We start from the raw sequence: 25,423 nt of genomic DNA on the forward strand, positions 1-25,423 counted from the left end.
TATGACATACGATACTATGACATTTTTATACAAATTTTTATGACATACTATACTATGTCATTTTATGACATATTATACTATGACAATTCTATGACATACTATACTATGACATTTTTATACAAATTTTTAAGACATTCTATACTGTCATTTTATGACATACTATACTATGACATTTTTATACAAATTTTTATGACATACTATACTATATCATTTTATGACATTCTATATTGTGNTACAAATTTTTAAGACATTCTATACTGTCATTTTATGACATACTATACTATGACATTTTTATACAAATTTTTAAGACATTCTATACTGTCATTTTATGACATACTATACTATGACATTTTTATACAAATTTTTATGACATACTATACTATATCATTTTATGACATTCTATATTGTGACATTTTTATGACATGCTATACTATGACATTTTTATACAAATTTTTATGACATATGATACTATGACATTTTTATACAAATTTTTATGACATACTATACTATGTCATTTTATGACATATTATACTATGACAATTTTATGACATACTATGCTATGACATTTTTATACAAATGTTTGACATACTATACTATGTCATTTTATGACATACTATACTATGACATTTTTATGACATACTATACTATGTCATTTTATGACATACTATATTATGACATTTTATACAAATTTTTATGACATACTATACTATATCATTTTATGACATACTATACTATGACATTTTTATACAAATGTTGGACATACTATACTGTGACATTTTCATGACATACTATACTATGACATTTTTTGACATAGTATAGTATGACATTTTTATGACATATTTTACAATGACATTTTATAACATACTATATGATTATGTTTTTATGACATATTTTACTATGACGTTTTTATGACATAGTATACTATGATATTTTTATGATGTACTATACTATGTCATTTTTATAAAAATGTTGGACATACTATACTGTGACATTTTTTGACATACTATACTATGACATTTTTATAACATTTTCATCACACTATACTATGACATTTTTGACATTAATATGACATGCTATACTGTTACATTTTCATAACATTTTTTGACATACTACACTTCGACATTTTTAGGCCTTTATTTATCATACTATACTATGATATTTTTTTGACATTTTTTATGACATACTAAGTTATATTATTTTTATAATATTTTTATGGCATCCTAACCTATGGCATTTTTATGGTGTTAAATTACATACTATACTATAACATTTTATAAAGTTTTATGACATACTTTACCTTGACATTTTTCTATAAATTTTTATGACATACTCTTCTATGACATTTTTTTGAAGTAAAAGTGTCTCCCAAAATGCCAAAATACACTGCTTTTAGCTTTTCAAATGTGAATATTAATTTACTTATATATAATATGTATACTCAGTAAATATATGTTTATAAAATATTATAATATTTTTTATAATATTCTTTTATGAATAAACTAATAACCCCTGGATTTTTGACGTGATAAAAGCAAAACATGGGTTCTAAGAAACAGTGATGGTCTTTTTTTTTTTTTTTAACTAGTTTTTGATATTCTGTTAATTAATTCTATTGATATAATAGATTAATTCATTAATAGCAAAAAAAAACTGTCAGAAAAATTAATAACAAAAATGATTTTTAATTGCAGCCCTCCATTCTAGTTATGAGAGAAAAGAATTTGTGTAACGGCTGGTTAGTTTGGAGACAGCTGAGGTTTGTACTAATTTAGTTTTACTGTGTAACGTTGAGGAGGACATGTCAGCAGGAAAGAGGACTTCTAAAATAACAATACCACCACTGTGTTTTTAATATGCACTCGGTGATCTAACCACTTTTTTTTTTTGCTTTCTATCCATCTTTCAGGCCGGCCTCGGTGGAGAGGAAACCTCCGGAGCTTAGCACTCTTAATGATGGCTACCAGATCCGCATCTGATCCCCATCATTACCTCCCAATCATCCAAAATCCGTCCAGCCTTCTCAGCCACCCTGATCCTCCTGAAGAGCCTCTACCTGCCACCGCTTTCAAGAGAGGAGTCACTGCAGCTAGAGCGATTTCACACAGTCAAGGTGGTTGACGAAAACACTAAAACATGTTAAAAGAGCTTTTCTGAGCTGGAAGCGGAAGAATATTTCAGAAGCCAAGACTCAGACAAAAAGTGACTGGTTGTTCTGGTTTTAATGCCTAACAGTGGACTGTTCAGTAGCAATGAATCCTTGACAACAGCCCCATTATTTAACACCTGAGAGTGGCTGCTCTTTCTCTTACACATACATGTCAGTCATGTAGCTGAAGCACTATCCATCTGATGTAGGATAAGCCCAGAAGAAGTGCTATCAATGCATTTCTAGATTAAGAAGATTTCATTGAACTGGTAGGTAGAAATTAAAGACTGAGAGCTGTCGTGTCCTGACAACAGATAAAACCAAGTGTTGTGTGACCCCTCAGTGACCTTGTGTCTTAGAGAAGGGCTACAACAGGAAGTGAGAGAGAAGAAAGAGTAGATATTTGTCAGCACAAATGGGTGAACATATTTTTCAGTGGTTGAGAGAGAGACCGGTATCCATGGTGGAAGAGTCACAATAAGAACATGTTCTGTTTCTCTTCGCACAGAACAGACTAAAAATATTTAAATTTATTGGGGGTTTTGGCACGTTATCGTGTTAAATTATCAGTTATCATGATGCTACTTCTATGGCACTATTTCTTACTGAGAATTTAAGTCAAGGATGGGAGCAGCAGTGACTTCACAGGGTTTCATTTTGTTGTCAGTTTTCCAACATGGCAGGCCTAGAGGCTACATGGAGACATATCGAAGGAAGGAGGAGGTTCACAGGTGTGGGTGTTGTTATCCCACTTTATTCTCACATCTGCTCAACTACTGCAGCACTTTGGCTTTAATAAAAAGACCACTGAAGGGATGTTCAGAAGTAACATTTCAGTTTCAATCCGACCTTTCCAAAACCCCCTGAACCAACAGCAACTTAAATAAGATGACTAAGTAGACTTCCACATGCAGATTCTATTGATCAGAGAGGACGAGTGTAGAATAAGGAGAGGACGTTCAATAAGGTATGCAGGGAAATCAAAGACACAGAGTCCATAGAGAGGAAAAGGAAGAAGAAGAGAAGAGGTGGAAAGGGGTGAGAAGAGGGAGTTACATAGAGAGAGGATTCACTGCAGAACATCAGTGAACGATCATTAGAGCACTGCGGCAAACCTCCTGCCCCCCACCCCACCCCCTTTCTTATTCCCCTCCTCCTCTGCCCTCTGTTGACACATAACTGAATACATAACCACAGCTCTGTTTCCAGCCAAGTAAAACTCCTCAAACACAAAAATGTAAAGCCTCAAATACAGACTCGTGTTGGACAAGGAGTTTACGGTCACAGTATCTAAAGCTAAATATGTAGACAGAAAGGCACTTACTGATATTATAGTAAAAGAGAAGGTTCAGCATTTTTGTCCACAAAACTATTGATTGAGTCGATCATTCAAAGTTCACATTGTTATTTATTCAACAAGGTGATTTCTATTATTTATTATAGCTTAATTGTTTGGAAAAAACACCTGTTTGCATGGGAATTTAGCTGTAGGCTAAGCTAGCTTGTCCATCCGTCCATCCCATTCTTATGAACGCAGCATCTCAAGAATGCCTGGAGGGAATTTCTTCAAATTTGGCACAAGTGTCCACTTGGACTCAAGGCTTATAAGGTTTTGGCAGTCAAAGGTCAAGGTCAGTGTGACCTTGTGTCCGTTTCCATTCTTGTGATCGCAGTATTTCAGGAAAAGCCTTGAGGGAATTACTTACGATTTGGTACAAACTTCCACGTTGACTCAAAGATGAACTGATTAGATTTCAATGGTCAGAGATCAAAGTCAGTGTGACCTTGCATCTGTTTCATTCTCATAAATGTGATATTTCAAGAAGGCCTTGAGGGAATTTCCTCAAATTTGGCGTAACTGTCCACTTGGACTAAAAAATAAACTGATTAGATCTTGGTGGTCAGAAGTCAAGGTCACTGTGACCTTGTGTTCACAGTGACCTTGACAGCCTTAAAAGGAATTTCCTTGAATTTGGCACAAACATCCACTTGGACACAAGACCAAACTGATTCAATTTTGGTGGTTAAAGGTCAAGGTCACTGTGATCTCGCAAAACATGTTTTTGGCCACAACTTAAGAATTACCACATTAATTACGACAACATTCATTATTCTTTTTTCTTTCTCATGCCTTAACTCAACTTGTTGTTGAGAGTGAAATGTGAATGATACAGAATCAACCACAGTACAGTTTAACATTAAACATACCACACATTGAGAGGTCAAGACAGTTGATGAATGAGAGTATTGTGGATTATTCTTAAAATACTGTGATCTTGAAAAGGGTACCTTAAAAAGTATATCCTGAAAAATTAAATCACTAGTTTTTCCAAAACAGGTTAGCAGAAGGCTGTGGGGCTTCGGATGTGTCAACCAAACTCTGCTGTAGCCAACCCATGTGTTCACACAGTAAACTAATGTACTGTTGGCCAGCTGGGTGCTGCCTTCACAGCTGTTCCACCAACAGCTGGAAAATAAAACAATTTAGCTGGTCCAAGTTCAGCTGAAGCCAGTTTGTCCACTCAGACAAAAGAGAAGTGAAGGCAGATGTTGGCTGAGTGAACACTCTAACAAAGGCCTCATTCAAGACAGATTTGTCTGACAGAGGGATACAATACTCTGCACGCTGTCAGCAGATAGTACAGGCAGTTGGGACAGTGGGGGCAGGACCTTTACAGGGCTCTAAGATGATTGTTGTGGTCACCAAATGCTCCTGTTAATGAGATCTGTCATGTTTTAATCTCATGGATGAATGCATTTTGACTTTTGGTGTAATACTGAGAAACTGAGATATTGAGTCAAAGGACACTGCTCCAGCTCTGCAACATGAGGGTAGCTCCACTCTGTGTTTGTCAACCTAGAACGTCAAAGAAAGTCAAAATGTTTTGTTAAAGCAGTTTTCCAATCAGAAACTCATATTTTTAGTTCTTCACAGGGGACAAATAAGAGTCAGGAAACCACGAAAGTTCTCAGAGCAGCTTGCTTAATTGTCTTATTGCTCAGAGAAGCTTCTGTACCGATGAGAGCCTTGATGAGAGCATTCAGTACTGTATGCACTGCTTCACGCTCGTATGCGTGATGTATCAAAAGGATTGTCCAAAAAAAATCCAATCAAGTCTGAATTTGATTGGGGTTTTATTGTTTGGATCTTCCTGTTGAGGCCTTCGATGATCACAGCTGAGAAGCTTGAAATCAAAGAAGCTTGAAGTCACACGTCACACATGTCATAGTTGGTTTTAACCAGTGAAATGATACCAGAGACAAAAGAGTATTCAGTTGTTAACAGAAACCTTATATCGAAACATATTCAACACATGCTGTACTCAGATACAGTACTGTATATATGTTTGTACGTCAAAATGCATCTAGATTAAGTCATGTTTGTTACATCCACAGAATGTACTGTACAGTGTTAAGCCTTCAGACTGAGAACTATAGAAGTCCGTTTTTATTGAGAAAGAATGTGTTGACGAGTACAACCAGCTCTGTTCACAGAATTAAGGGGTTAAGTTCGTTGCTCAATGAGATTTTGAGGGCAGCTATTGAGTAAAGACAAAAGATTAAATCCATGATTTAAAAAAAAAAAAAAGCATTAAAGGCTAGCTCTTTCTGCTACATAGAACCGAACAGACAATACAACTGTCTGCCTTTAGCATGACTGAAAAAACCCAACTGATTTCTATAGTTTTCATCTGAAGGATTAACTCTCAGAAAAATGGTGTTTCCTAAAATCAAGCTCAGAGATTATCTTTTTTCAATTAGGCTGCACGCGGCAACATTAGGTTTCTTGACGACCAAAGCTAGCAATGATCGAACACCCGTAAACTTCTACAACAAAGTAACATAACTCCTTACTTTAACTTCCAGCTGCTACAAACAAAAACAGCAACTTATTTTAAAGGCACTCTGTAAAGTTTTTGGCCACTAGTAGTGCTGTGGAGCAATGTTTTTAAAAGTGGGTGCTTGTTTTGTTAGTATCTCATGTATGCTAACTATTATGTGCCAAGGAATGCCAACAAAGGCAGGAAGGCTGCTAGCAAGCCAACAGGATGTTAACTTTGTGATTTAAAGTGATGTCAAAGGGTGCAGTTTTAACTTCACACCTAATGGAACAAAGATAATCTTACATATCTGTAAAGTTTAGGGGAAAACACTCCTCATTTTACTTTTGGTGTTTTGGTCACATCAGTCATCAGCAGGAGGGTTTCAGGAGTCTGTGTACAGATTGTTTCTGAATATTGTCATTTGATTGTTTTAACACTTTCCTTTGAATGTTTCACAGTGTCTTCTCGCTCACAGAACAAGTATGTTTTGTTGCCAACTGAACGTTTTATCCTAGCTTTTTGTTCCAACAACGAGCTATGCACACGCCACATGGAGAGCAGGTGATGACAAAAATCCTAGTCTTCCAATTGAAACAATGGAGGAGGAAGGTGTTTGTGGCTCAATCTTCAAAAAAAATCTAAAACATCTGCACAGAAAAACAAATCTTGGTTATTAAGAATAACTCGCCAAGAACCCACAGCTTTCCCTCTGTGCAGCTCCAGCCTGAGCCATTACCACTGAATCAAGGTGCTGTGAGAAAAAAGCAGAATATTTTTACATATTTCTGATGTTTGGCCAGCAGTGGATCATAGCACAGCCCAGAGACAGAGATCTGACACTCTGGCACAAAGCAACCAGCTCACCATGTTAATATTTGTATTGAAGCTTCAGTGTTGATAACTTTCTAAAGGCTCGATGTTTGTTAGCATACAGACGAAGCACAACGCTACTTTTGCTTTTTGAGTATTCAAAATCCTGTTTCACACCGGGGTTGTGGACGAAACAAGACGGGGAATTGGTGCATTTTCACACTGAAGAAGCAACATATCTTGGAGTACATCTTTCAGGAAAGACGATTTTCTGACATGTGTTTTTGGAACTATACAAAACGGAGATTCAACAGTTACCAAGGACCTAAAGCTCACAAATATCTCAATGCACAAATTATAATGGAAACTTTGGATTTAAAGACAAACATCAACACTGCAGTTGTAAGGATTTGACCCAACTGCAGTGACAAGCTCCCTGACTGCTCAGCAGGGACACGGGAACTGCGACAAGTCACGACAAAATACAACAACCCCAAACAGTGATACTCAATGTAGCAACTGAAATCTGTTTGTATGTTTGTTTGCAATAGAGACGTTTGTGCTTGACGGTTTTATTGAATGTTTTGTTTTTGTTTTTTTTAATAAGATTCTGTTTGTGGTTTAACTTCTTGAAGACATTTGGGTTTGATTCATTGATTGTACACTATCATTTTGAATGAGACCATTTGTTTAAAAAACAAAAAAAGAACAGTAGTGTAGCTGATGTTCTTTTTTTATGGCCTTTGATTTGTTTCCAAAGTGCTGATACCACATTTCTCAACTCCATCCTGGTCCTGATCTTTCTGTACTGTAAAATGTACTGTGTGTTTGGAAATCAGTGATTAATGAGGAAACTTCTTGAGGCTCTGCTGTGGCTTGCAGCAAGCCCACCTGTGTAACTTCATGAGTTTAACATGAGTAAGTTCTATAAAAACTTTACACACTGAGGTTGCTCATCAGTTAAATCTCAAAGTTCCCCACTACATATGATAATGAAATTGTATTTGTGCACTGTGTCTGCTGAAGTGACAAAAAAAAAAAGCCGAACCAAATTCAGAGCAACATATCTCGACGATGTTTGACATATAAATATTTATTAGACATTAAAAATGTCCGTGTGAAGCTTCCAGTGCCTCAGCAGTGTGGGTTTAATCAGATAAGACTATCCTTAAGTTTTGACTTTGTGTCTTTGGTGTGTTGTTCGGAGGAGTTGCCCATGTGCATTGTGCAAAAAAAAAACTTACTGAGTCTGTCAGCTATCCGCTTCTGTTCTTTATTTTCCTGATCACACATGCTCTGAAGTTCTTGACAAAAAAGAAAATGTTTTGTTGCAGTTTTTTGCCTGTTTCTGGAAACAATTTCCGCATTGCGAACATTTAAAAGCAGACTGATCTGCTCTGTGCTGCGAAGAACAAACTCTCAAATCTGAGGCGGCAGAAGACGAGCAAAAAATCAGTGTGATGTGTGTGTGTGTGTGTGTGTGTGGAAATCAAACCCCAAACCACTGTAACAGTATTTAAACGTCTTCAACTGTGAGTGACTTTAATATGTGGAAACACCACAGAGCCCTGAGGAGCCCACACACACATACACACTATAATTATTATGATTATTGTTTCTAAAGAGAGCTGTTGAGGTTCCCTGTGTGAGGACGTGGTGTGGTTTTGTATTCCTGTGGAGCTCTATAGTAGGAGAAGATGTGACCCTCAGTAAATATTATTATGTAACTTTCCTACTGTTACAGTATCAGTGGTCTGACAGCAGCTGTTTCTATCAACAACTGTAGCAGCATGTCTTCTTTTAATAAATGATCTATGTTTTTAACTCTGTGTCCTTTTACTTTTCACATCGACTTATAAGATTGATTTACTAATGGTTGTAAGTTGGAAGTATAAATATATTAGATATTTTTTTAACTGCTGGTGTGGGAGCAGTTTTATTTTGGGACTTAATTTATCTGATGATTCAGCTACTTGTTACTCAGCGAGTTTATTTAGCATAATATAGCTTATTACAAGCTCTTAATTTGAATGAGCCAGTTGCACATTAGAGCCTGATCATTAAATGGACAGGACCAATATTACTGGCTGATTTTAGCTTATCACAAATATATTGGTGATGGCGTACATATCAGCTGGTAAGCAACAAGAAACTTGGGTACAGAAACACTAAAGATGGGGCACCCACTAGCTCACCCAGTAGAACAGATGTCCCATGTGCAAAGGCCCTGTCCTTGCTGCAACGGTCACAGGCTCGACTCCAACCCATGGCCATGGATCTGTCTTGTCTAATAAAGAAAAAAATTAAACAAAAAAGGTCACTAAGAGGTCACAAAGTTGTTTAACTATTTGCCTGACATAGCGGTTCACCAGAGAGCACAGCCAAAATTATTTTAAGACTGTAAAATCGTGTGCTTAGTACACTAAATAATTAGTTCACAAATCTGTTAATGTTTACTTTAATCTAAAAACACACAAAAAATGCTGACATTATGTCAGACCTCTGACAAAAAACAACAACTAAATAACACAAAGTCAGACTTTTTGTATTGTGGTAATACTACTAGAGTTTGTTTACTTTTTACAGTGTGACATTAATGTAATATTACATCATAACTGATGCAAACATCACGTTTTTTCTGAAAGGATTTAAGTATTATGAAGCTCAGCGGTCTGGTCGGTTAGTTTGTTGGCTGCTGACTGAGTGATGAGCTGATGGGCTGATTTGGGGGGAATTCATCACATCAAACACAACATAAAGCCTGGCTCTGCTGTCAGCAGCAAACAGCTCAGGATCAACATGACGCAGTGCTCAGACTGCAGATCAGGAAGATGAGAGGGGAAAACTCAGGTGAACATTGAAAATGTAAATCACTCACGTCTGACTGCCAGCTGAGAAACAGTCAGTGGTGGAAGACGTATGATTTTTGTATTATATGTTGTGTTTGATGCATTTTAATGTGTTTTGATTGGCTGCTACCTTGGCCTGGTCTCTCTTGTAAAAGGGATTTCCAATCTCAATGGCACTTCCTGGTTAAATAACAGTTAAATAAACAAATAAAATATAATGTTAGAAGTAAAAGTCCTGCATTCAAAATCTTACTCAATTAAAAGTACTAAAGTATCAGCATCAAAATTTACTCATAAAGCAAAAGTTCATTAAGATAATATGTCTATGTAATGATAACTGATTTATATTTTGTATAATTAATCTAATCTGCAAAGTAACTGAAGCTTTAAAATAAATGTAGTGGAGTAAGAAGGACAATATCTGCCTCAAAAATGCAGCAGAGTGGCATAAAATGGAAATACTCAAGTACAAGTGTCTCAAAACTGTGCGTAAGTACAGTACTGGAGTAAATGTACTTAGTTACTTTCCACCACTAGAAACAGTTAAAGAAACGATGCATAGGCAGTGTGTTAGAGAAACACGTGGAAGCTGCAGTGACACTACGATGTGAATGATGTTATTCCTTTTCAGATGACAGTCCTGTGTACACTCACATCACACAACAGCCTGGCTTCTGATAAAGTAATCTGCTTATGCCCCACTGCAGCTGTGTGTGTGTGTGTGTGTGTGTGTGTGTGTGTGTGTGTGTGTGTGTGTGTGTGTGTGTTTGAGACAAGCACATGGAGGCAGCAGATTTACGGAAATAATCCTTCATTTCTCATCTATGCAGCAGCTTAGGGATTGAAAGGCAGGGGAGGCTCACCTCGCTCTGTGTGTGTGTGTGTGTGTGTGTGTGTGTGTGTGTGTACAGATGATTTCCGCCTCCGTCTCTGCTGTGTGTGAGGATCAAGCTGTTGACCGAGCTGTCAAGGTGAGACAGAGCAAGAGGCCACCGGAGCTTTTCAAAACACATTTAAAAACAGAACAATAATTCAGTCTCTCATTTGATGTGATTCATTCTTTAAGCTGTCAAAATTATAATTCATTACAAATCTTGTCTGCAGGGGCTGATAAACACAAAAACTAATTTTCCACCTCATGCTGTGCTGCAGACCCTGACCACTGCAGTTTTAACCTGCTCTCAGTCGTCCTTCCTTCAGCAATAAAAGCTAAAAACACCTCGGTTTCAAAACCACAAAAGAATTACAGGATGACATCATTCCACTGGTCAAGGGAGTGGTCTGTTGCACCTGTCACCACACCCAACAGTGATGTCACAGTGTCCTGGAGACACCTGTGCACCACTGCGGCAAGTAATGAAGTTAAACCACTAGATGGCAGCAGAAACAAGATTTCACCTCCCCACAATCCTCCTCTCTTCTCAAACAATAAAGTTACAGAGAAAACAAAAACACAGTTAGGTGGTGTATATAATGATGCATTACATTGCTTTACATCTAACACTGTGGATTTGTATGGAAGCACATTTCTGCCAGTGTGATGACTAATGAGAAACCTGCCTGAAGTACTCAGTAGGCTATTGTGTGTCATTACTTTGAGATACTGAGTTATTATTATTTCGAGATAAAATCATTATGTTGAGAAAGTTTTCCATTATTTCTAGACAAGGAAAGTGTTATTTTTAGATACTAAGTCTTTTTGTTTATTTTATTTTACTTATTTTTATTTTAAAGAAATTCAGTGCAGTCTCACAGTGCAGTCATTATGTTCACAGATTCAGCCCATGTGTAAATATCTTTTCAATGTCCGTTACCCACACACAATGGGTAAGAAAGAGCACACAGAAACAAACAAACAAACAAACAAACAAAACAGTCAAAAAGTATTATTTAACTATTAACTATAAACTAACATATTAATGGTGTCTAAACTGGAGGTTAAATAGTCTGGTAGATCACATAATTTAAAAAGGTATGAAATAACAGGTGCTCATTTAGTTAGAAATATATCTGTTTTTCATTTTAGATAGTGATAGATAAGTCATTATTTTGAGATAAAATCATTATTTTGAAAAGTTTTTTCATTTTATTTGGATAAAGAAGTCATTATTTTGAGTTAAAATTGCTATAAAGTCAATATTTTTTAGATAAAATTGTTATTTAGAGAAAGTTTTTCATTATTTTTAGATAAGCAAGTCACTATTTTGAGATACAAAATTGCTATGTTGAAAGTTTTGTCATTGTTGAGAAAGTTTTTCATTATTTTTAAATACTTACAGGATATTTTTTCCACAGGCTTAAATGTGTTTCCATAGCTTTGTTGTGTCAGTTATTATTACAATTTGATATTTGTAAAACATGTGAGGAGGGGTTGGAGTGGGTTCTAATGGAGACAAGATTTCACAGCACAAAAAAACAGCCAAACATCCACAGAAACTGCTCCACTGTTCACTCATGTGTTCAGTACTTATCAGTACCTATTTCACCAAACCTCCAGCTGTTGAGCGGTTAGAACACATCTACTCCTACTGCTCCATTACCCATTAACACAAAGTCCACTGCTGCCATCTAGTGTTCACCCACTGAACAACAACAAATTATTATTTCTCTGATTTACTTGCTGCAGGATGTGAGCTGAGCTCTGCTAAGCACATTCACAGACATCACATAGTTACTATCTAATAATCTGGACAGAAACTAGTGGGATGTGATAGTGCATCTGTCCACACACTGATACACGGGGGTGGACAAAATAATAGAAACACCTTACAATACAACAGCACAACACCAAATGTCAATTTGGAAATAACTTAGAAGTACTATACTTACTATAGAAATCACTACAACATTAAGTACTGCCTAATTAGTTTTACTTGATGAGACCTGAGCATTATCTGGGGAAGAAGGGCATGAAATGCACCAGTAAAAGCCAGTAAGTGGACCTTGAGTACTTTTCATTTTTACTACAAAATCTGGGATTTTTTTGTGTTGCTTCCTTAAGGTCTACTGGTGTTTTAATTTAACAGCAGACATCAAACACTCAGGTGGGATTAAGACCATTGATGACACCCATAATTATTACAATTACAAGCAATCTTTTCTTCTAAGATGCTGATCACAGTCTGGACTAAATGACAAATATAAGTAAGATTGTCGTCAATCAAACTAGTGTTGTTTTTGCAAAATTAGCATCTCTTTAAGGATTAGGGAGAATGGTTGGCTGCATACTCAGGTGTTTTTTTCCTCATATTGTCCACTTTATTTTCAACATTTGCTAAAGTGTGTAAGATTTAGGGGATTAAGTGGCATCTAGTGGTGAGGACTGCAGGTTGCAACCAGCTGAACATTCTCCTGGTTTGAATTCCTTCAGTGTTTATTGTTCAGAAAGTTTTTACCTGGAGCCAAATTGTCCATAAAGGTGTCTTCCTCTCCAAAACAAATGGACCCAGTGATAAAAAGTGGCTAACGGTGGCTAAAGCGAAACTATGGATGGTCCTATCTGGAGCCACAGTTTGGTTTGTCCTTTCTGGGCTATTGCAGAAACACGGCGGTGCAACATGGTGATATCCATAGACGAGGACCCGCTTCCTATGTAGATATAAAAATATCATTCTAAAGCAAAAACATAATTCTTATTTTCTGGTGATTATACACTGAAGGAAACACACTTATTACATCATATTCCATCTCTGCCAATAAAAATCCTACACACTGGACCTTTAAGTTTACTAAACTCAAATCACAGAGTGCAGGTCACACTAAATCCCCAGTTAATGTTATTTCCTGTGAGTGGGGACGACAGTAACAAAAGGTATCGAGTCTGGCCCCGGAGTATAAGAACAGACATAAGGGAGCCTGTGAGGCCTGTTGAGATCCAGCTGGGTGTCTTGCTGCAGTGCAGAGGGATGCACAGAATACCAAGAGGTCCTGAGTACATTGTGTTTGTGAGGGGAGACGAGGTAAACGGTGCAACCATCTGTCACCATCACACACATGCGCTCACGCTGAAGAAGCCCCTTTCAGAGATCCATGCACTTTTCTGAGACATACAGAGGAAAAATCCTGTACGTCCTTTAAGAAAATACAGCTGCTTCCATTTAGACTAAACACAAAAACAGCAGTGTCTAATTATGCATGGCGATGAGAAAGAAACAGCTCTATCCCATCAGACTGAAGAGGACAAACAGTTGACTCCCTGCAGAACAATAAATGGGAATAAAACAACCATCTGCTGGTTTTAACAGCTATTTCTCCGATGACAAACGAACAGAGGACACCAGCCAACTCCCATTATACAGGAGCAAGACAAACAGCCGTCTAAATTTAGGAACAAATACAATATTTTCTAAGAAACAGTGAATGCACACAGGAGCGAGGGGCGGCGGGAAGATCCTGGAGCCAAAGTCTTCCTCTGTCCGTCTGTCTGTGGGACAAAGTCACCAAACTCCTCTAAAAAAAATTAAAAAAAAATCACTGTATGCGCGTATGTTCTAGTTACATGTTGAATGACATCATCACTGATGCCAACATTAAATCAAATGCAGCCAGGTGTAGAAACAAATGTCCTTTATTTACAAACAACATCAAAAAATGGCAGACTTTTCCTCAAAATGTTAGAAAAATACATCGACTCCTTGTTATTTATTGATTACGTATAAGTCTAAAACTATAGCACAATGTTCATGAGTACTGTACATTAACTTAAGACTGATGGCACTAAACTCATACTCCTGTTCCATTTGAGTCTGCAGGTGAAATGTACAGTGATGTGATATTATAAATTATAAACATAAAAAACAATTTCCGTGGCAATGATACAGAAGCAACGTTTATAGACTGTTTTAAGAGGAATTTAACTACATAGCCAAATATGTTAACTGTTATTTCATGCATCTTGTTTACTTGTTCGAAGCTTCAAAAGACGAGTTAAACGCTCTAATTTTCAGAAACCAAATCTTTGGTTATGTCTTAAGCCCCCCAGGCTATGAATGATTTGGGGGTGATGTGAGTTGCGTTGCTCCTCCATCATGGCCAACAAAGATATCAAGTAGTTCTTCTCATCAGCAGCACTTTAACTTAAATTGATAATGTTCAGGCTTTAAAAAAACAGATTTAAAATCTGTCCCTTCATAGATTCACCTCTCAGGAGAACACGGTTGTATGTTAAAAGGGAAGTGTTGAACTTCAAGAACTTTTTTCTGCGAACAAAAAAAAAATTAAATCTTCTCAACAGCAACACAACTGCAAATTGAAATATTTGTTTTCGTAGTGTACAAGCCATGTTCATAAAATCTTTACCTGACGCTTTTAGTTTCTTTTAGAGAAATGCATGAACGCAGACAGATAAAAAGGGACTTTGAATGTAAAATGATATTCATCTGCCCTGTAAAAATTATGAATACTGTAGATTTTCTTTTCTTCTTTTAAAAAAAAAATGTTTTAAACATTTCATCAAATGCAAAGAAATTATGCAAAATGTCCAACATGGACACATTTCAGTCATCAGCATCATCTAAAATCTGAGCATTTAAAAAACATTTTGGGCACGCTTCATCAAAGAATTTAGATTTTACCTTGGACTTTTACACTTTGGGGTTTCCTGCTGTTACTGAGGTGTGTTTAGGATTTTACAGAGTATTCAAGTGAATCAAGGTTCTTCTTGACTGCCACAGTTTTGGGAAAAATACTATAAAAGAAGGTTCTTCCTGCAGAGAAGTAACTCACATACCTGCGCTACATGGCTGTGTGGTGGAAAACTGACTTTAATAGTATTTCAGGCAACATGTATGAAAGTGTAGAGCTGCCACACCAGGAAAAACAAAAACTAATAAGTATCATATAATAACATAAAAAGTGTCTTGTTAGAGCAAAACATTTTTCACAAGATATTTTCACGTTATAACAAGAAACTTTTCTTGTATAGAAAGGAAATTGAATGTGAAGCGTTTCATGTTAATCAGGTTGTGTAGACGAGCTATATTCCTCAATTTAGCCATTATCCAACAAGAGTTAAACATGAGTTTCATGCCGTAACTTGAAATGTTTCACGTTACAATATAAATAGTATATTGTTATAACAAAAGTTTTTTTTTTCTTCTTTTACAAAAGAAGTTTCTTGTTACTACATGAAAATATCTTGTAAAATTGTGAAAAACATCTATTGTTAGAACGAGAAACTTTTCATGATATTACCTGATACTGATCAGTTTTTGTTTTCCTGGCGTGGCAGCGCTACACTTCAGTAAATGTGTGAGAAAACAACTCCAATCAACATCTTGAACTCTTCCCTGAGCTGCAGTGCTGAGGCGTCACGCCGTGCAATCCACCTGGGTCAGTGGCGGAGGCGGAAGCGAGCAAGGAGAGGGAGGTGATCGGACGAGTGACAGTGATTGGGCAGGCCGTTGACTTCCTCGAGCTCCGACTCGCCAACCAATGACAGCCTGCCCAGCAGCTGGAGGCCCCGCCCACCAGGAAATGAAGGAGGTGTGACGAAATCTTTGAAGAAGAACAGGGGAAAACAAGAGAGCGAGATGGAGCGATAGCAGTGTGACAAGATTAAAGAAGACAGATAAAAAAGGAAGGGGAGGAAAAAAGAAAAAAAGGGAAGAAGAGAAAAAGAAAGACAGGAGATAAGTTATAAGATAAGAGATGGTGAAGAACAGCAGATGGTGACCATAATACTTTCTGAAAACTGTCTCACAGTTTAAATCAGATTCTTCATCTTCTTTAGTTTAAATCACATATGTCCTGAGCTTGTACTTTATTTAGTTAGTGTTAGTGTTAAAACAGCTTTAATAAGGCATACATTTTAATTTGTTTAAATATTTTTCTCAATCGCAGACAGAAGGTTTGTAAGAGTAGTAAGGTATCTACAAAAAGCATCATTTTAGTATTGATGTCTAAACTTAGGCATCCAGATCAGTATCAATAATGGTAACACTGTGGTGAGGCATCAAGAAAGTAATTCTGCGTGTGTGTTTGTGTGTGTGTGTCAGTACCGGGAGTATACAGGATGTAATCCACTGTCAAGGCAGTGCGGGAGTGAGAGGTGGTGATCTCAGGTCTCCCATCAGCCTTCAGGTAGTGCTGGTAGGACGACTGCAGCTTCAGGCTGTGCTCGATCGTAGCTCTAAATACACACACAGAAACACACACAGGGTTAGAGAGGACTGCAGAGCCTGCTTTACATTTATACTTCAGAGGTATTTATTCCACATTATTAAATCAAAATGACCAGAAACTTCTGAATGAGACTAATAAAGTTTTGACGCCTGCCTGAGGCACAGACAGATTTTGCTGATATAAAAGTGAATGAGCAAATTGTGATGGAGGCACATTTTCATGGGGAGATTAGACTTTTAATTTGCAGGTTTTTGCAACCAGATGATGTGAGAATTCAACAATGGGTTCAAACTCTGAGAGGAATGAAGGGAGGAGAGAGAGGAGGAGAGAAAGAGAGCTGTTACCTGTGAAATGCAGCAGCAGCTTTAGTGGCGAGATCTTCTACAGTCAGATTAGAGATCGCTCCTTCTACTGCTGAGAGGGAAAGAGAGTAGATCAGTGATGCCGCTCGACATTCAGCTGACACACTTTACAACAAACTAAACTCGAGTTAAACTGAGCATCCGACTTAAAATGGATTAAATCCCAACAAAACTCTAAACCACTCTTATTCTTAACAGGCCAGGAAACAGTCCGGGGCATAACCTACGAGTAATGTGCCGTTTTCTCCGCTTCAGTCGCTTTAGAGGGGCTGTTAGGCAGATTTTGCTCCTCTGAACAGAGCTAGGCTATCAGTTACCCTCAGTTTCCAGTCTTTGTGCTAAGCTAGGCTAACCCCTGCTGTCTGTGGCTTCATATTTACTGTACAAACCTCAGAGTGATAATGGACTAAATTAGACTGCACAAGTAATAATCTGAAAGAATCTTGTCCTGAGCTTGAGTAGAACAAAAACACTACTAACTGAGCAGGACACAATGTCAAGCTCAGCTGATCTCAAACAGCCCAATGAACTGATGGATAGCCAATCACAATGGAGGGGGCGTGGCCGAGACGTGCAGGTGTCCCCAGGAACTGTGTACCTACAGAAACAGCAAGCTCCGCGTCCATGGCGGCCGCTCCACCCAAAACGCCATCTCGTCAATGTGAAAATTTTTTTTTTTTCCAGCGGATGTCTGAGTTACAGCATGACTGAGCTAACTGGAGTAGTTTCATGTCGTATCCGACAACGGGAGGCTTTTAACAGATGACGTCCTGATGTTAGCTTTGCTAACTGTCCCTGTCAGCTGCAGCCACTGCTGCTTTATCATGATTTCCCATAACTGAATAAATACCACACATAGCAACACAAAACTGCTTTGCTAGCTCAATTACCACACATAGCAACACAAAACTGCTTTGCTAGCTCAATCATGTTGTAACTAAGATATATTTTTTTTCACGGACCGTTTAATGAGTTACTGAGTTACTACAGACACCGCTAACGGGGCTAACAGTTAGCCCAGCTAATCTATGATAATCATGTTATTAATTACAAAACGTGCACACAGAAATAGTAACGTTTGTTCAATTATTGTGTTTATAGACTTAAACATCAGATTAGTCTACACGGTGATATAGTGACGTGAAAAATGTGATATATAGCTAAACTCTGCTGATTTTCTACCCGAAGTATTTGTAAACAACAAGGCGATTCCCTGGGGGCACCGCCGGAAGTGAAGGGCGTGAGCGATCGACGGGGCCCCTGCACTTCCATTAGTCAAAAAACTCCGGGCTGTGCCTCCAGAGGTAAAGGAAGAAAAAAAAGAGTCTCTATTTCCACCCCTGTTCAAACTAAAATAGGGTCAGCAGCCTTTTCAAAGGTGTCTGTTTTAGTGGGTCCAAAATGCCACGCAGCGTGGACGCTTGGCTTAAATGTAGTGACAGTTTCAAAACAAAAATGCATTAGTGTGAATGTGGCCTCACACTGAACAAAGCTTAAATGTGTGCTTAGCTAAACTGCCTCCACTACATTAAAATAAATGAGTTTAAACAAGTGTTGGACTGTGAGCTGTGAGGTCTTAAATAAACTAAACCGTACAATAAGTTGAGTTTAGTTCAGTGAGTGCACCTGTGGGGCTGCTGCAGGACTCAGCCGTGGGTTTCTTCTCGTACTGACACTTATAATTGATTCCCAACCTGTGAGACCAGGGTGGAGACGTGAGGAGACGAGGCTGACCTCTGGGAATGCTTTCCTGACCAGAGACCTGAAGACACACAAACAACTAAGTCAGGCTTCGCTTTCACATACGATAAGTAAGCTCTTACAAACTTTATTAACTGATTAACCAACTAATCACTTATTCTGTTAACACTAATGGGTGTGTATCTCACCATGCTGCTCTGCAGTCCTCTGTACTCCAGGCAGCCTGTGGTCAGGAAGCTGTACAGCGGACTCCAAGGTGTTGAGTTAAAATCCCCACACACCACGACCGGATTGGTCAACCCGTCCTGACGGTGGGACAGCCGGCTGATCTCTGCCAATAGGATCGCCAGCTGGGCCAGTTTGATGTCCCCACGGCGAGGGTTGTACAGGAGGTGAGTGTTGGCAACACAGATGGAGGAGGAGGGATCTGATTGGCCCATCATGTTGTTGGGCTGCAGCAGCACAACCAATCCCACGTTGTCTCGGTCAAGGAGGGCGTCACCAGGGCGGAAGAACTCGATGGGATGGGAGGAGAGGAGCGACAGGCGAGAGGTTTTGAAGATAACGGCACAACCGTCGGGTTTCCTTCCTGTGCGCTTCTTGTACTCGCACTGGTAACCTGACACACACCCAAACACACACACTTTAATGAATATACAAATAAATAGTAAAGGCAGAAAACACTAAATCATAGTGTGTATCATTTTATAGTAGAAGAATATTTACAGAAAAGGTTACAAATAAGAAAATACATTTGTGTACTTTAAACACACACACACCTACCTAGTGCCTGAAGAGCAGGTTTGAGCTGGTTTTCATAGTGATCCTCCTGGACTTCTTGAAGACACAGGATCTAGAAAAAGAGATTTTCCATCAAATCTTAGGTCTTTATCATCAAAGGTATATATTGATGCTCTTCTGTATACTTTTGGTCTGGGGCTGTCGTTCATGGTTTGGATAGACCCTCTATATACTTTAGTGTGACCTGCCGAGGGACTACAAATGCAAATTAGCTTAAAGGTCCAGGTTGTAGGATTTTAGTGGCATCTAGTGGTGGGGCTGCAGATTGCAACAAACTGAAATCTCTCCTGTGTGCCAAGTCTGTAGCAGAACTACAGCGGGCAACCTAAAACACGACAACGCAAATGGTCCTATCTAGAGCCAGCGTTTGGTTTGTCTGCTCTGGGCTACTGTGGAAACAACACGGCAGACACTGTGGGAGAAGACCTTAGCCATATGTAGATACAAACAGCTCAGATACAGGGTAAGGAAAGAACGACTCTTATTTTCAGGTGGATATAAACTAATGAAAACATTATTATAAACATGATATATCATTCTGCCAATAGATGCCCCTAAATCTGTCACACTGGACCTTTAAATCTACAATCTGGCACAGGGCAATAAGTGACATGTAGGTTTTAAACCATGCCTGATCCCTTTTAAATTAATAAAAACAGTAGTCTGTCCACATACTTTTGACCACATAGTACATATCCTCCTGAATACAGTATGCTACATTCTGCTTGAACAGCCATCTTATTCCCACAGGGATCATCAAAGTGTCTTGTGCTCTAACTCACTCACATCAGCGTTGTACTGCTTGATCTCAGCCAGCAGGTTGGGCAGCCTGTGTTTCCACGGCAGGACGCCGGGGTTACAGTGTCTGTACAGGTAGGTGTTGTCCTCCAGTAGCTCCTGAGACAGGATGTTGTAGGACATCACTGAGAAGTCAAATGCTGTGCTGTCCCCTGGTGGCTGGATGTCAGTACTGCAGGCAGGTGAGGCTTCCCAGTGTCTCTGAAGAGCTGAGGAGAGGAAGATACAGGAAATAATTCAACCTCAGACTCATTAAATACCAGAAAACCCAGGAGGCTTCATGTCCTAATGATTTACTAGATGTTATTTAATGATAAACTAGTGTCAACAGCGTCACAACAGTGTCCTCCTGATATATGTTTATGACATTCAGGTAGACATTAAAAATAAGCCCTTGACTCTAAGGATTTAAAGCCGCTATGTGTAGATCTTTTATGTGATTTTATTTCATTGTTTTCTAAAGGCCTCAGACTGGCATTTGGGAAAATGACAGTCCCTCATCATAGAAGGTTCTTAATTAAACACACAGTAGTAAAAAATTACAATTACCACGGGATTTGATCATATGACTCCCTATCTGTTCCTGAGATATGACAACCAAAAACGGCCAGAGAAGTGTTTCATGCTGAATAACATGATGTCATAGTGAATGTAATCGTTTACCTTTGAGAAATAAAATGTCATCACTCCATTGTTTTATCCTACTAGATATTTGTGTGAAGTTTTGTCATTGTAAGTGTAAGAATTCTTGAGTTATGGTCAAAAACATTTTTTGTAATGTCTCACTGACCTTGACTTTTGACCTTCAACAACCAAAATTTGAGGTATCGTGTTCACAAGAATAAGACAAAATCACAGTGACCTTGACCTTTGACTTATGACGAACAAAATCATAACAGTTTATCGTCGAGTACAAGGGGACATTTGTGCCAAAATTCCCTCAATGTGTTCATGAGATATTGCGTTCACAAGAATGGGATGGACGGATGGACAACCCAAAAACATTATGCCTCCAGCTACAGCTATCGCCAGCGCTGAGGCATAAAAATATTTGTGAACATGTATCCCTGGGTTTCCTGTCTCTCTGTACTGTCAAACTTACAGATAAGGGCAAAGTCACCAAACAAAAAAAAATCTCTAAAATGTTTCCTGAACTGAGGCTTTTCAAGAGCTTTACGGTTTCAGACTTGGACAGTCACAGTGTTCATTCATTTTTCATTCACTTAACCCCTTTTCCTGTTAGGGGTCTTGAGGGTATCTCAGCTGACATTGGGTGAGAGGCAGGGTACACCCTGGACAGGTCGCCAGACTATCACAGGGCTGACACATAGAGACAGACGACCATTTGCATATTTTTGACACTTTTTTATGTCCACTGAAATGGATTATTTATTTAAAAACACCCAGAACAAAATGAACTAAAACCAAAGACTGCCTGTAAGGTGAAACTAAAAAACATTTAATCTGCTCAGTAAATGGTCAGCACTGTAGCAAACAGTATACAGATTGTAGTGAATAGCTGAAATGATGCTTAGAAGAGTGAACTTACATTTCACTGGTTTAACGTCTTCCTGTTTTCTGACAGGCGGGCAGGTTCCAGGTGGAGGAGGCTGCCTGTCGGCTCCTGCAACCTGCCACGGGTTTGGGGGACGAGTGGTGCTGCAGGGCTGGGATGGAAGGCCCATCCGCTGCCCTCCATCACTGGCTCTGTCCTTTACCTGTCCCTGTGGTGGTGGTGGTGGTGGTGGTTTCGTAGTCCTCCCACACCACCCTCCCTGCTGCTCTGCAGCCCTGCCTTTGAACCAGGGGTTGGGTTTGTGCACTGGAACTTTATCTTGTTCAGGGTTTGATTTGGGGGTTTGAGTCCTCAAGTTCACAGGCTGTGAATCTTTATGTCCTCCTTGCTGATGTGTACACCTCCCTCTGTTCGAGGTTTCATCTTGACTAGCACTGTCTTTTCTTGGTCTGTCTTTACTCCCAGCTTTAGTCCTTTCTACAACTTTATCTCTGCTGTTTTCCAAACTGACACCTTTTCCAGCTCCATTCTTCCCTCTGTCTCGACTTCCATCTTTGTTGCGGTAGTTTGGTCGAGGGCGGCTGCCTGCGCTGGAATCCTGGTGATGGTGCTCCTTCTTGGAGCCTCCATCCTTGGCCTTGCCACCACTTGCGCCTGCTGCTCCTCCTCTGTTTTCCCTCTCTTCGGCGCCCCTCCTCTCCTCTGCACTTTTTCTCCGTTTGAGAGGAGGCTCTCTGTCAGGCCACTCCATCATGAGACCAGCAGAGGTGGAGAACGAACACCGACTTCCACCAAAGTTACCTGGGCTAATGCTCTGAGGGTGTAACGTCCTACCAGAAAAGATCTGTTGGGCTGCTGGGTAGGAGTGGGGGAGTCGAGGAGGCCAGGGGGAAAATCCCCGCACCAACCACCATGGAGGAGGAGCAGGGGTAAACTGGGGACGGTAGGAGGAGAAAGGGGAGGCACTGCTGCTCCTGAAGCCAGCCCTGCACAGAGCGGGACGGCTGCGAGAAAGAAAGGAGGAGCTGAAGGAGCTCAGCTGATGAAGGAACATCGGGTGGCTGAAGGGGGGAAAATAAGATATTGGAGGAGAGTCGATACAGAGAAAGACACTTCAATTTGCACAGCTCAAACATTAAGTTAATAAACATTTTGCAAACATTCAGGGCAGTAGCATATAATTGTAATATCTGTCAATATGTCAGTTTACTTTAAAAGTAACTGATTACTATTATTATTATTATTATTATTATTATTATTATGCTCTAAACATTAGAAAATGGTAAAAGATTGTCACCACAAGTTCCCAAAGGCCAAGGTGTCAATTTCCAATAGCTTTTTGTGTCGATCAACACTCATAAACCACAAAGATACTCAGCTACAATTATATAAAAAAGAAGAGCAGCAAATCCTCACATTTAAAAGCCTGAAACAAGTGAATTTTTGATATTTTGGCTTGTAAAAATTGTTGTATATTGATTTTCTGTAGGATGACTAATGATGTATTGACTAAGCCTTTCAGCCCTGTTACTACAGAAACAGTGGCGAGGAAGGTGATGGAATAAAGATAGAAGCGATGAGATAAACTACTGATAAAGGAGATGCTGTATTTTGCTTTGTTTTTTTCTATTTTATTGACCCTCTTCAAGTTGGTGCTGCAGGATAGCGGTCAAATAAGCTAAATTAGCAGCTTATTTTCGGCTATGTGGAGTTTAACAAGTTGAAACAACACACATGTAACGTTATTTAAAATGTGAATTTCGCTACAACAATGTTGACAACAAGGCTCAAACCCTTAGGTGACAAGACAAAGTTACGTTTGCGATAAATACTGTCGTGCTGTGAGAGTTGGTTGTTTTGAAAACATCAGTCAGTTTACTACCGTCAGCTGTTTTCTGCCCCATTGAACATGAACACAACTCTAATAATGCCGTTATTATTTGACCCTGAGCAGCTAGCTCACATTAACTTACTTCTCTCCGGAGGTGAAAGAGACATTCTTTATGTTTCCGCTCGGATACATCTACACAAATTATTATCAGTGAACATTATCGATGATTTAACTCGGTGTGGGGCTGAATTCAAAACAAGCAGCAGATTGAGAGTCCCTTTCATATGACGTAACAACAAACGTAAACTGAGCGCCGCGAAAACGGGTGCTGCCTTCAGGGACTACGGCTAGCTCGTGTTTTCCAGAGTATTCAATAAAATGGAGATTCACGTGCGACTGGACTGTAACGCCGGACTTAACACAGGCATTATACCATAAAACAGGCTGCATACACCACTTAGTGATACCTAGGACAAAATGAACAAGAGGAAAAACATACCAATATCAACATAAGCAACGACAGTTGCCGTTACAAACTGTTACGTAAAGCTAAAGACATACAACACCAATACTGGTTTTCTTTACCAGCGGCTTGCCTGCTAGTAACATACACAAAAAAGAAGCAATATACTGTTTCATTTTTCCTTACTGTAAAGTCCAAGAAACGTCTCCTTTTGCGAATTTCCCGACGTATGGGCTTTTAAAGTAACTAATTACAACATTTCTGTAAGCTTTTAAAAGCAGCATCATGTTCTCCCTCTCGCTGGAAGTTGTAGTCTTTTTGTTCGTTCCCTAGACTCGAATGCAACGATGCGAAATCAGTAAACGGACTACATCCAAGCCGGTACAGCGGAAATAGTGCCTGACTGGAAACGAACCTCACGACTACATTTTTTTTTTTTTTTTTTTTTAAATCAAGAGCATCCTAAAATGTCACGACTTCATTTGTCGTTACGGCAAAAATCCACAAAATGCGTAATTAGATTAGAAATGAGTGTCACTGCGCTCTTTTTCCATTTTAAAGAGCTGCTGTGTTGAAGATAAGGATGGCGAAGTGAGAAGGTCATTGTACTTACGTAAAAGAGACCCTTTTCTAGAAGACGACAGTGCCGTTACAAAAACGGTTTCAAAAGAAAGGTCAGCTGCTAATGTGCGACATTTTCTGTCATTCGGTAACGTTAAAACAAAGAGTAGCCTTGTAAAGCTGGGAAACAGGGTTATTATCCGGATCGGTGGTGTTACAGAGGAGGGGAGTCTGTACACATCCCCTCTCTCTCTCTCTGTCGCCTGTACAGTATGTGTAGTGTGTGTGTGTGTGTGTGTGTGTGAGAGAGAGAGAGAGAGAGAGAGAGAGATCCAGCCCCTCTCCCACATAAGTTTATTATGCTTTACTTAGCATGAAACCAAAACACATGAGCTCCCCACATCTTAATTATCACATTCCCATAAAAGATCAAAAATAAAGGGAGTAGACCTACAGGTTCCTAAGAACATAACTTGCACTTGCTTTAGCTTCCTCTTTATGAGCAGAAGGTTGACCTCTCTTTCACTGGACGGAAAAACACATTTTTAATGTAATATTTTTCATTTTCTGAGTGCTTTTTCCATGATAAAAATATTTACCTAGTTTTATTTACTTCTACCTAACCCTAACCCTAACCCT

General features: G+C 39.0%; 2 protein-coding genes across 7 annotated transcripts in view; one reads left to right on the forward strand and one right to left on the reverse strand.

The window, feature by feature from the left end:
* vash2 (vasohibin 2) overlaps nucleotides 1-8,593 on the forward strand; it is a 38,940-nt gene extending 30,347 nt beyond the window's left edge. For both annotated transcript variants that reach the window (XM_050058290.1, XM_050058289.1), the window contains exon 9: nucleotides 1,907-8,593. In XM_050058290.1, coding sequence (XP_049914247.1) covers nucleotides 1,907-1,976 — 70 coding nt within the window. In that variant the 3' untranslated portion in view covers nucleotides 1,977-8,593. The remainder of the gene's footprint in view (nucleotides 1-1,906) is intronic.
* Nucleotides 8,594-13,188: 4,595 nt separating this feature from the next.
* On the reverse strand, nucleotides 13,189-25,093 carry angel2 (angel homolog 2 (Drosophila)). 5 transcript variants are annotated; one of them, XR_007570803.1, is made up of 10 exons: nucleotides 24,410-25,093; nucleotides 21,963-22,990; nucleotides 20,402-20,622; nucleotides 19,598-19,667; nucleotides 19,003-19,433; nucleotides 18,740-18,875; nucleotides 17,096-17,165; nucleotides 16,628-16,758; nucleotides 15,822-16,124; nucleotides 13,189-14,078 (listed from the first exon to the last, which is right to left on the reverse strand). XR_007570803.1 is itself a non-coding variant. In XM_050058281.1 (9 exons), the coding sequence occupies exons 1-9, from the start codon at nucleotides 24,508-24,510 to the stop codon at nucleotides 15,961-15,963; spliced, it is 2,352 nt and encodes a 783-aa protein (XP_049914238.1). In that variant the 5' UTR covers nucleotides 24,511-25,093; the 3' UTR covers nucleotides 14,181-15,960. The 5 variants fall into 5 exon arrangements, 4 of the variants coding, with proteins under 4 accessions (XP_049914238.1, XP_049914241.1, XP_049914239.1 ...); XM_050058281.1 differs by lacking the exon at nucleotides 13,189-14,078 and having other exon boundaries at nucleotides 14,181-16,124; XM_050058284.1 differs by lacking the exon at nucleotides 13,189-14,078 and having other exon boundaries at nucleotides 14,181-16,124; nucleotides 24,837-25,092.
* Between the last annotated feature and the right edge of the window lie 330 nt (nucleotides 25,094-25,423).

The sequence above is a fragment of the Epinephelus moara genome, chromosome 12, assembly GCF_006386435.1.
Source record: "Epinephelus moara isolate mb chromosome 12, YSFRI_EMoa_1.0, whole genome shotgun sequence".
Lineage (NCBI taxonomy): Eukaryota > Metazoa > Chordata > Actinopteri > Perciformes > Serranidae > Epinephelus > Epinephelus moara.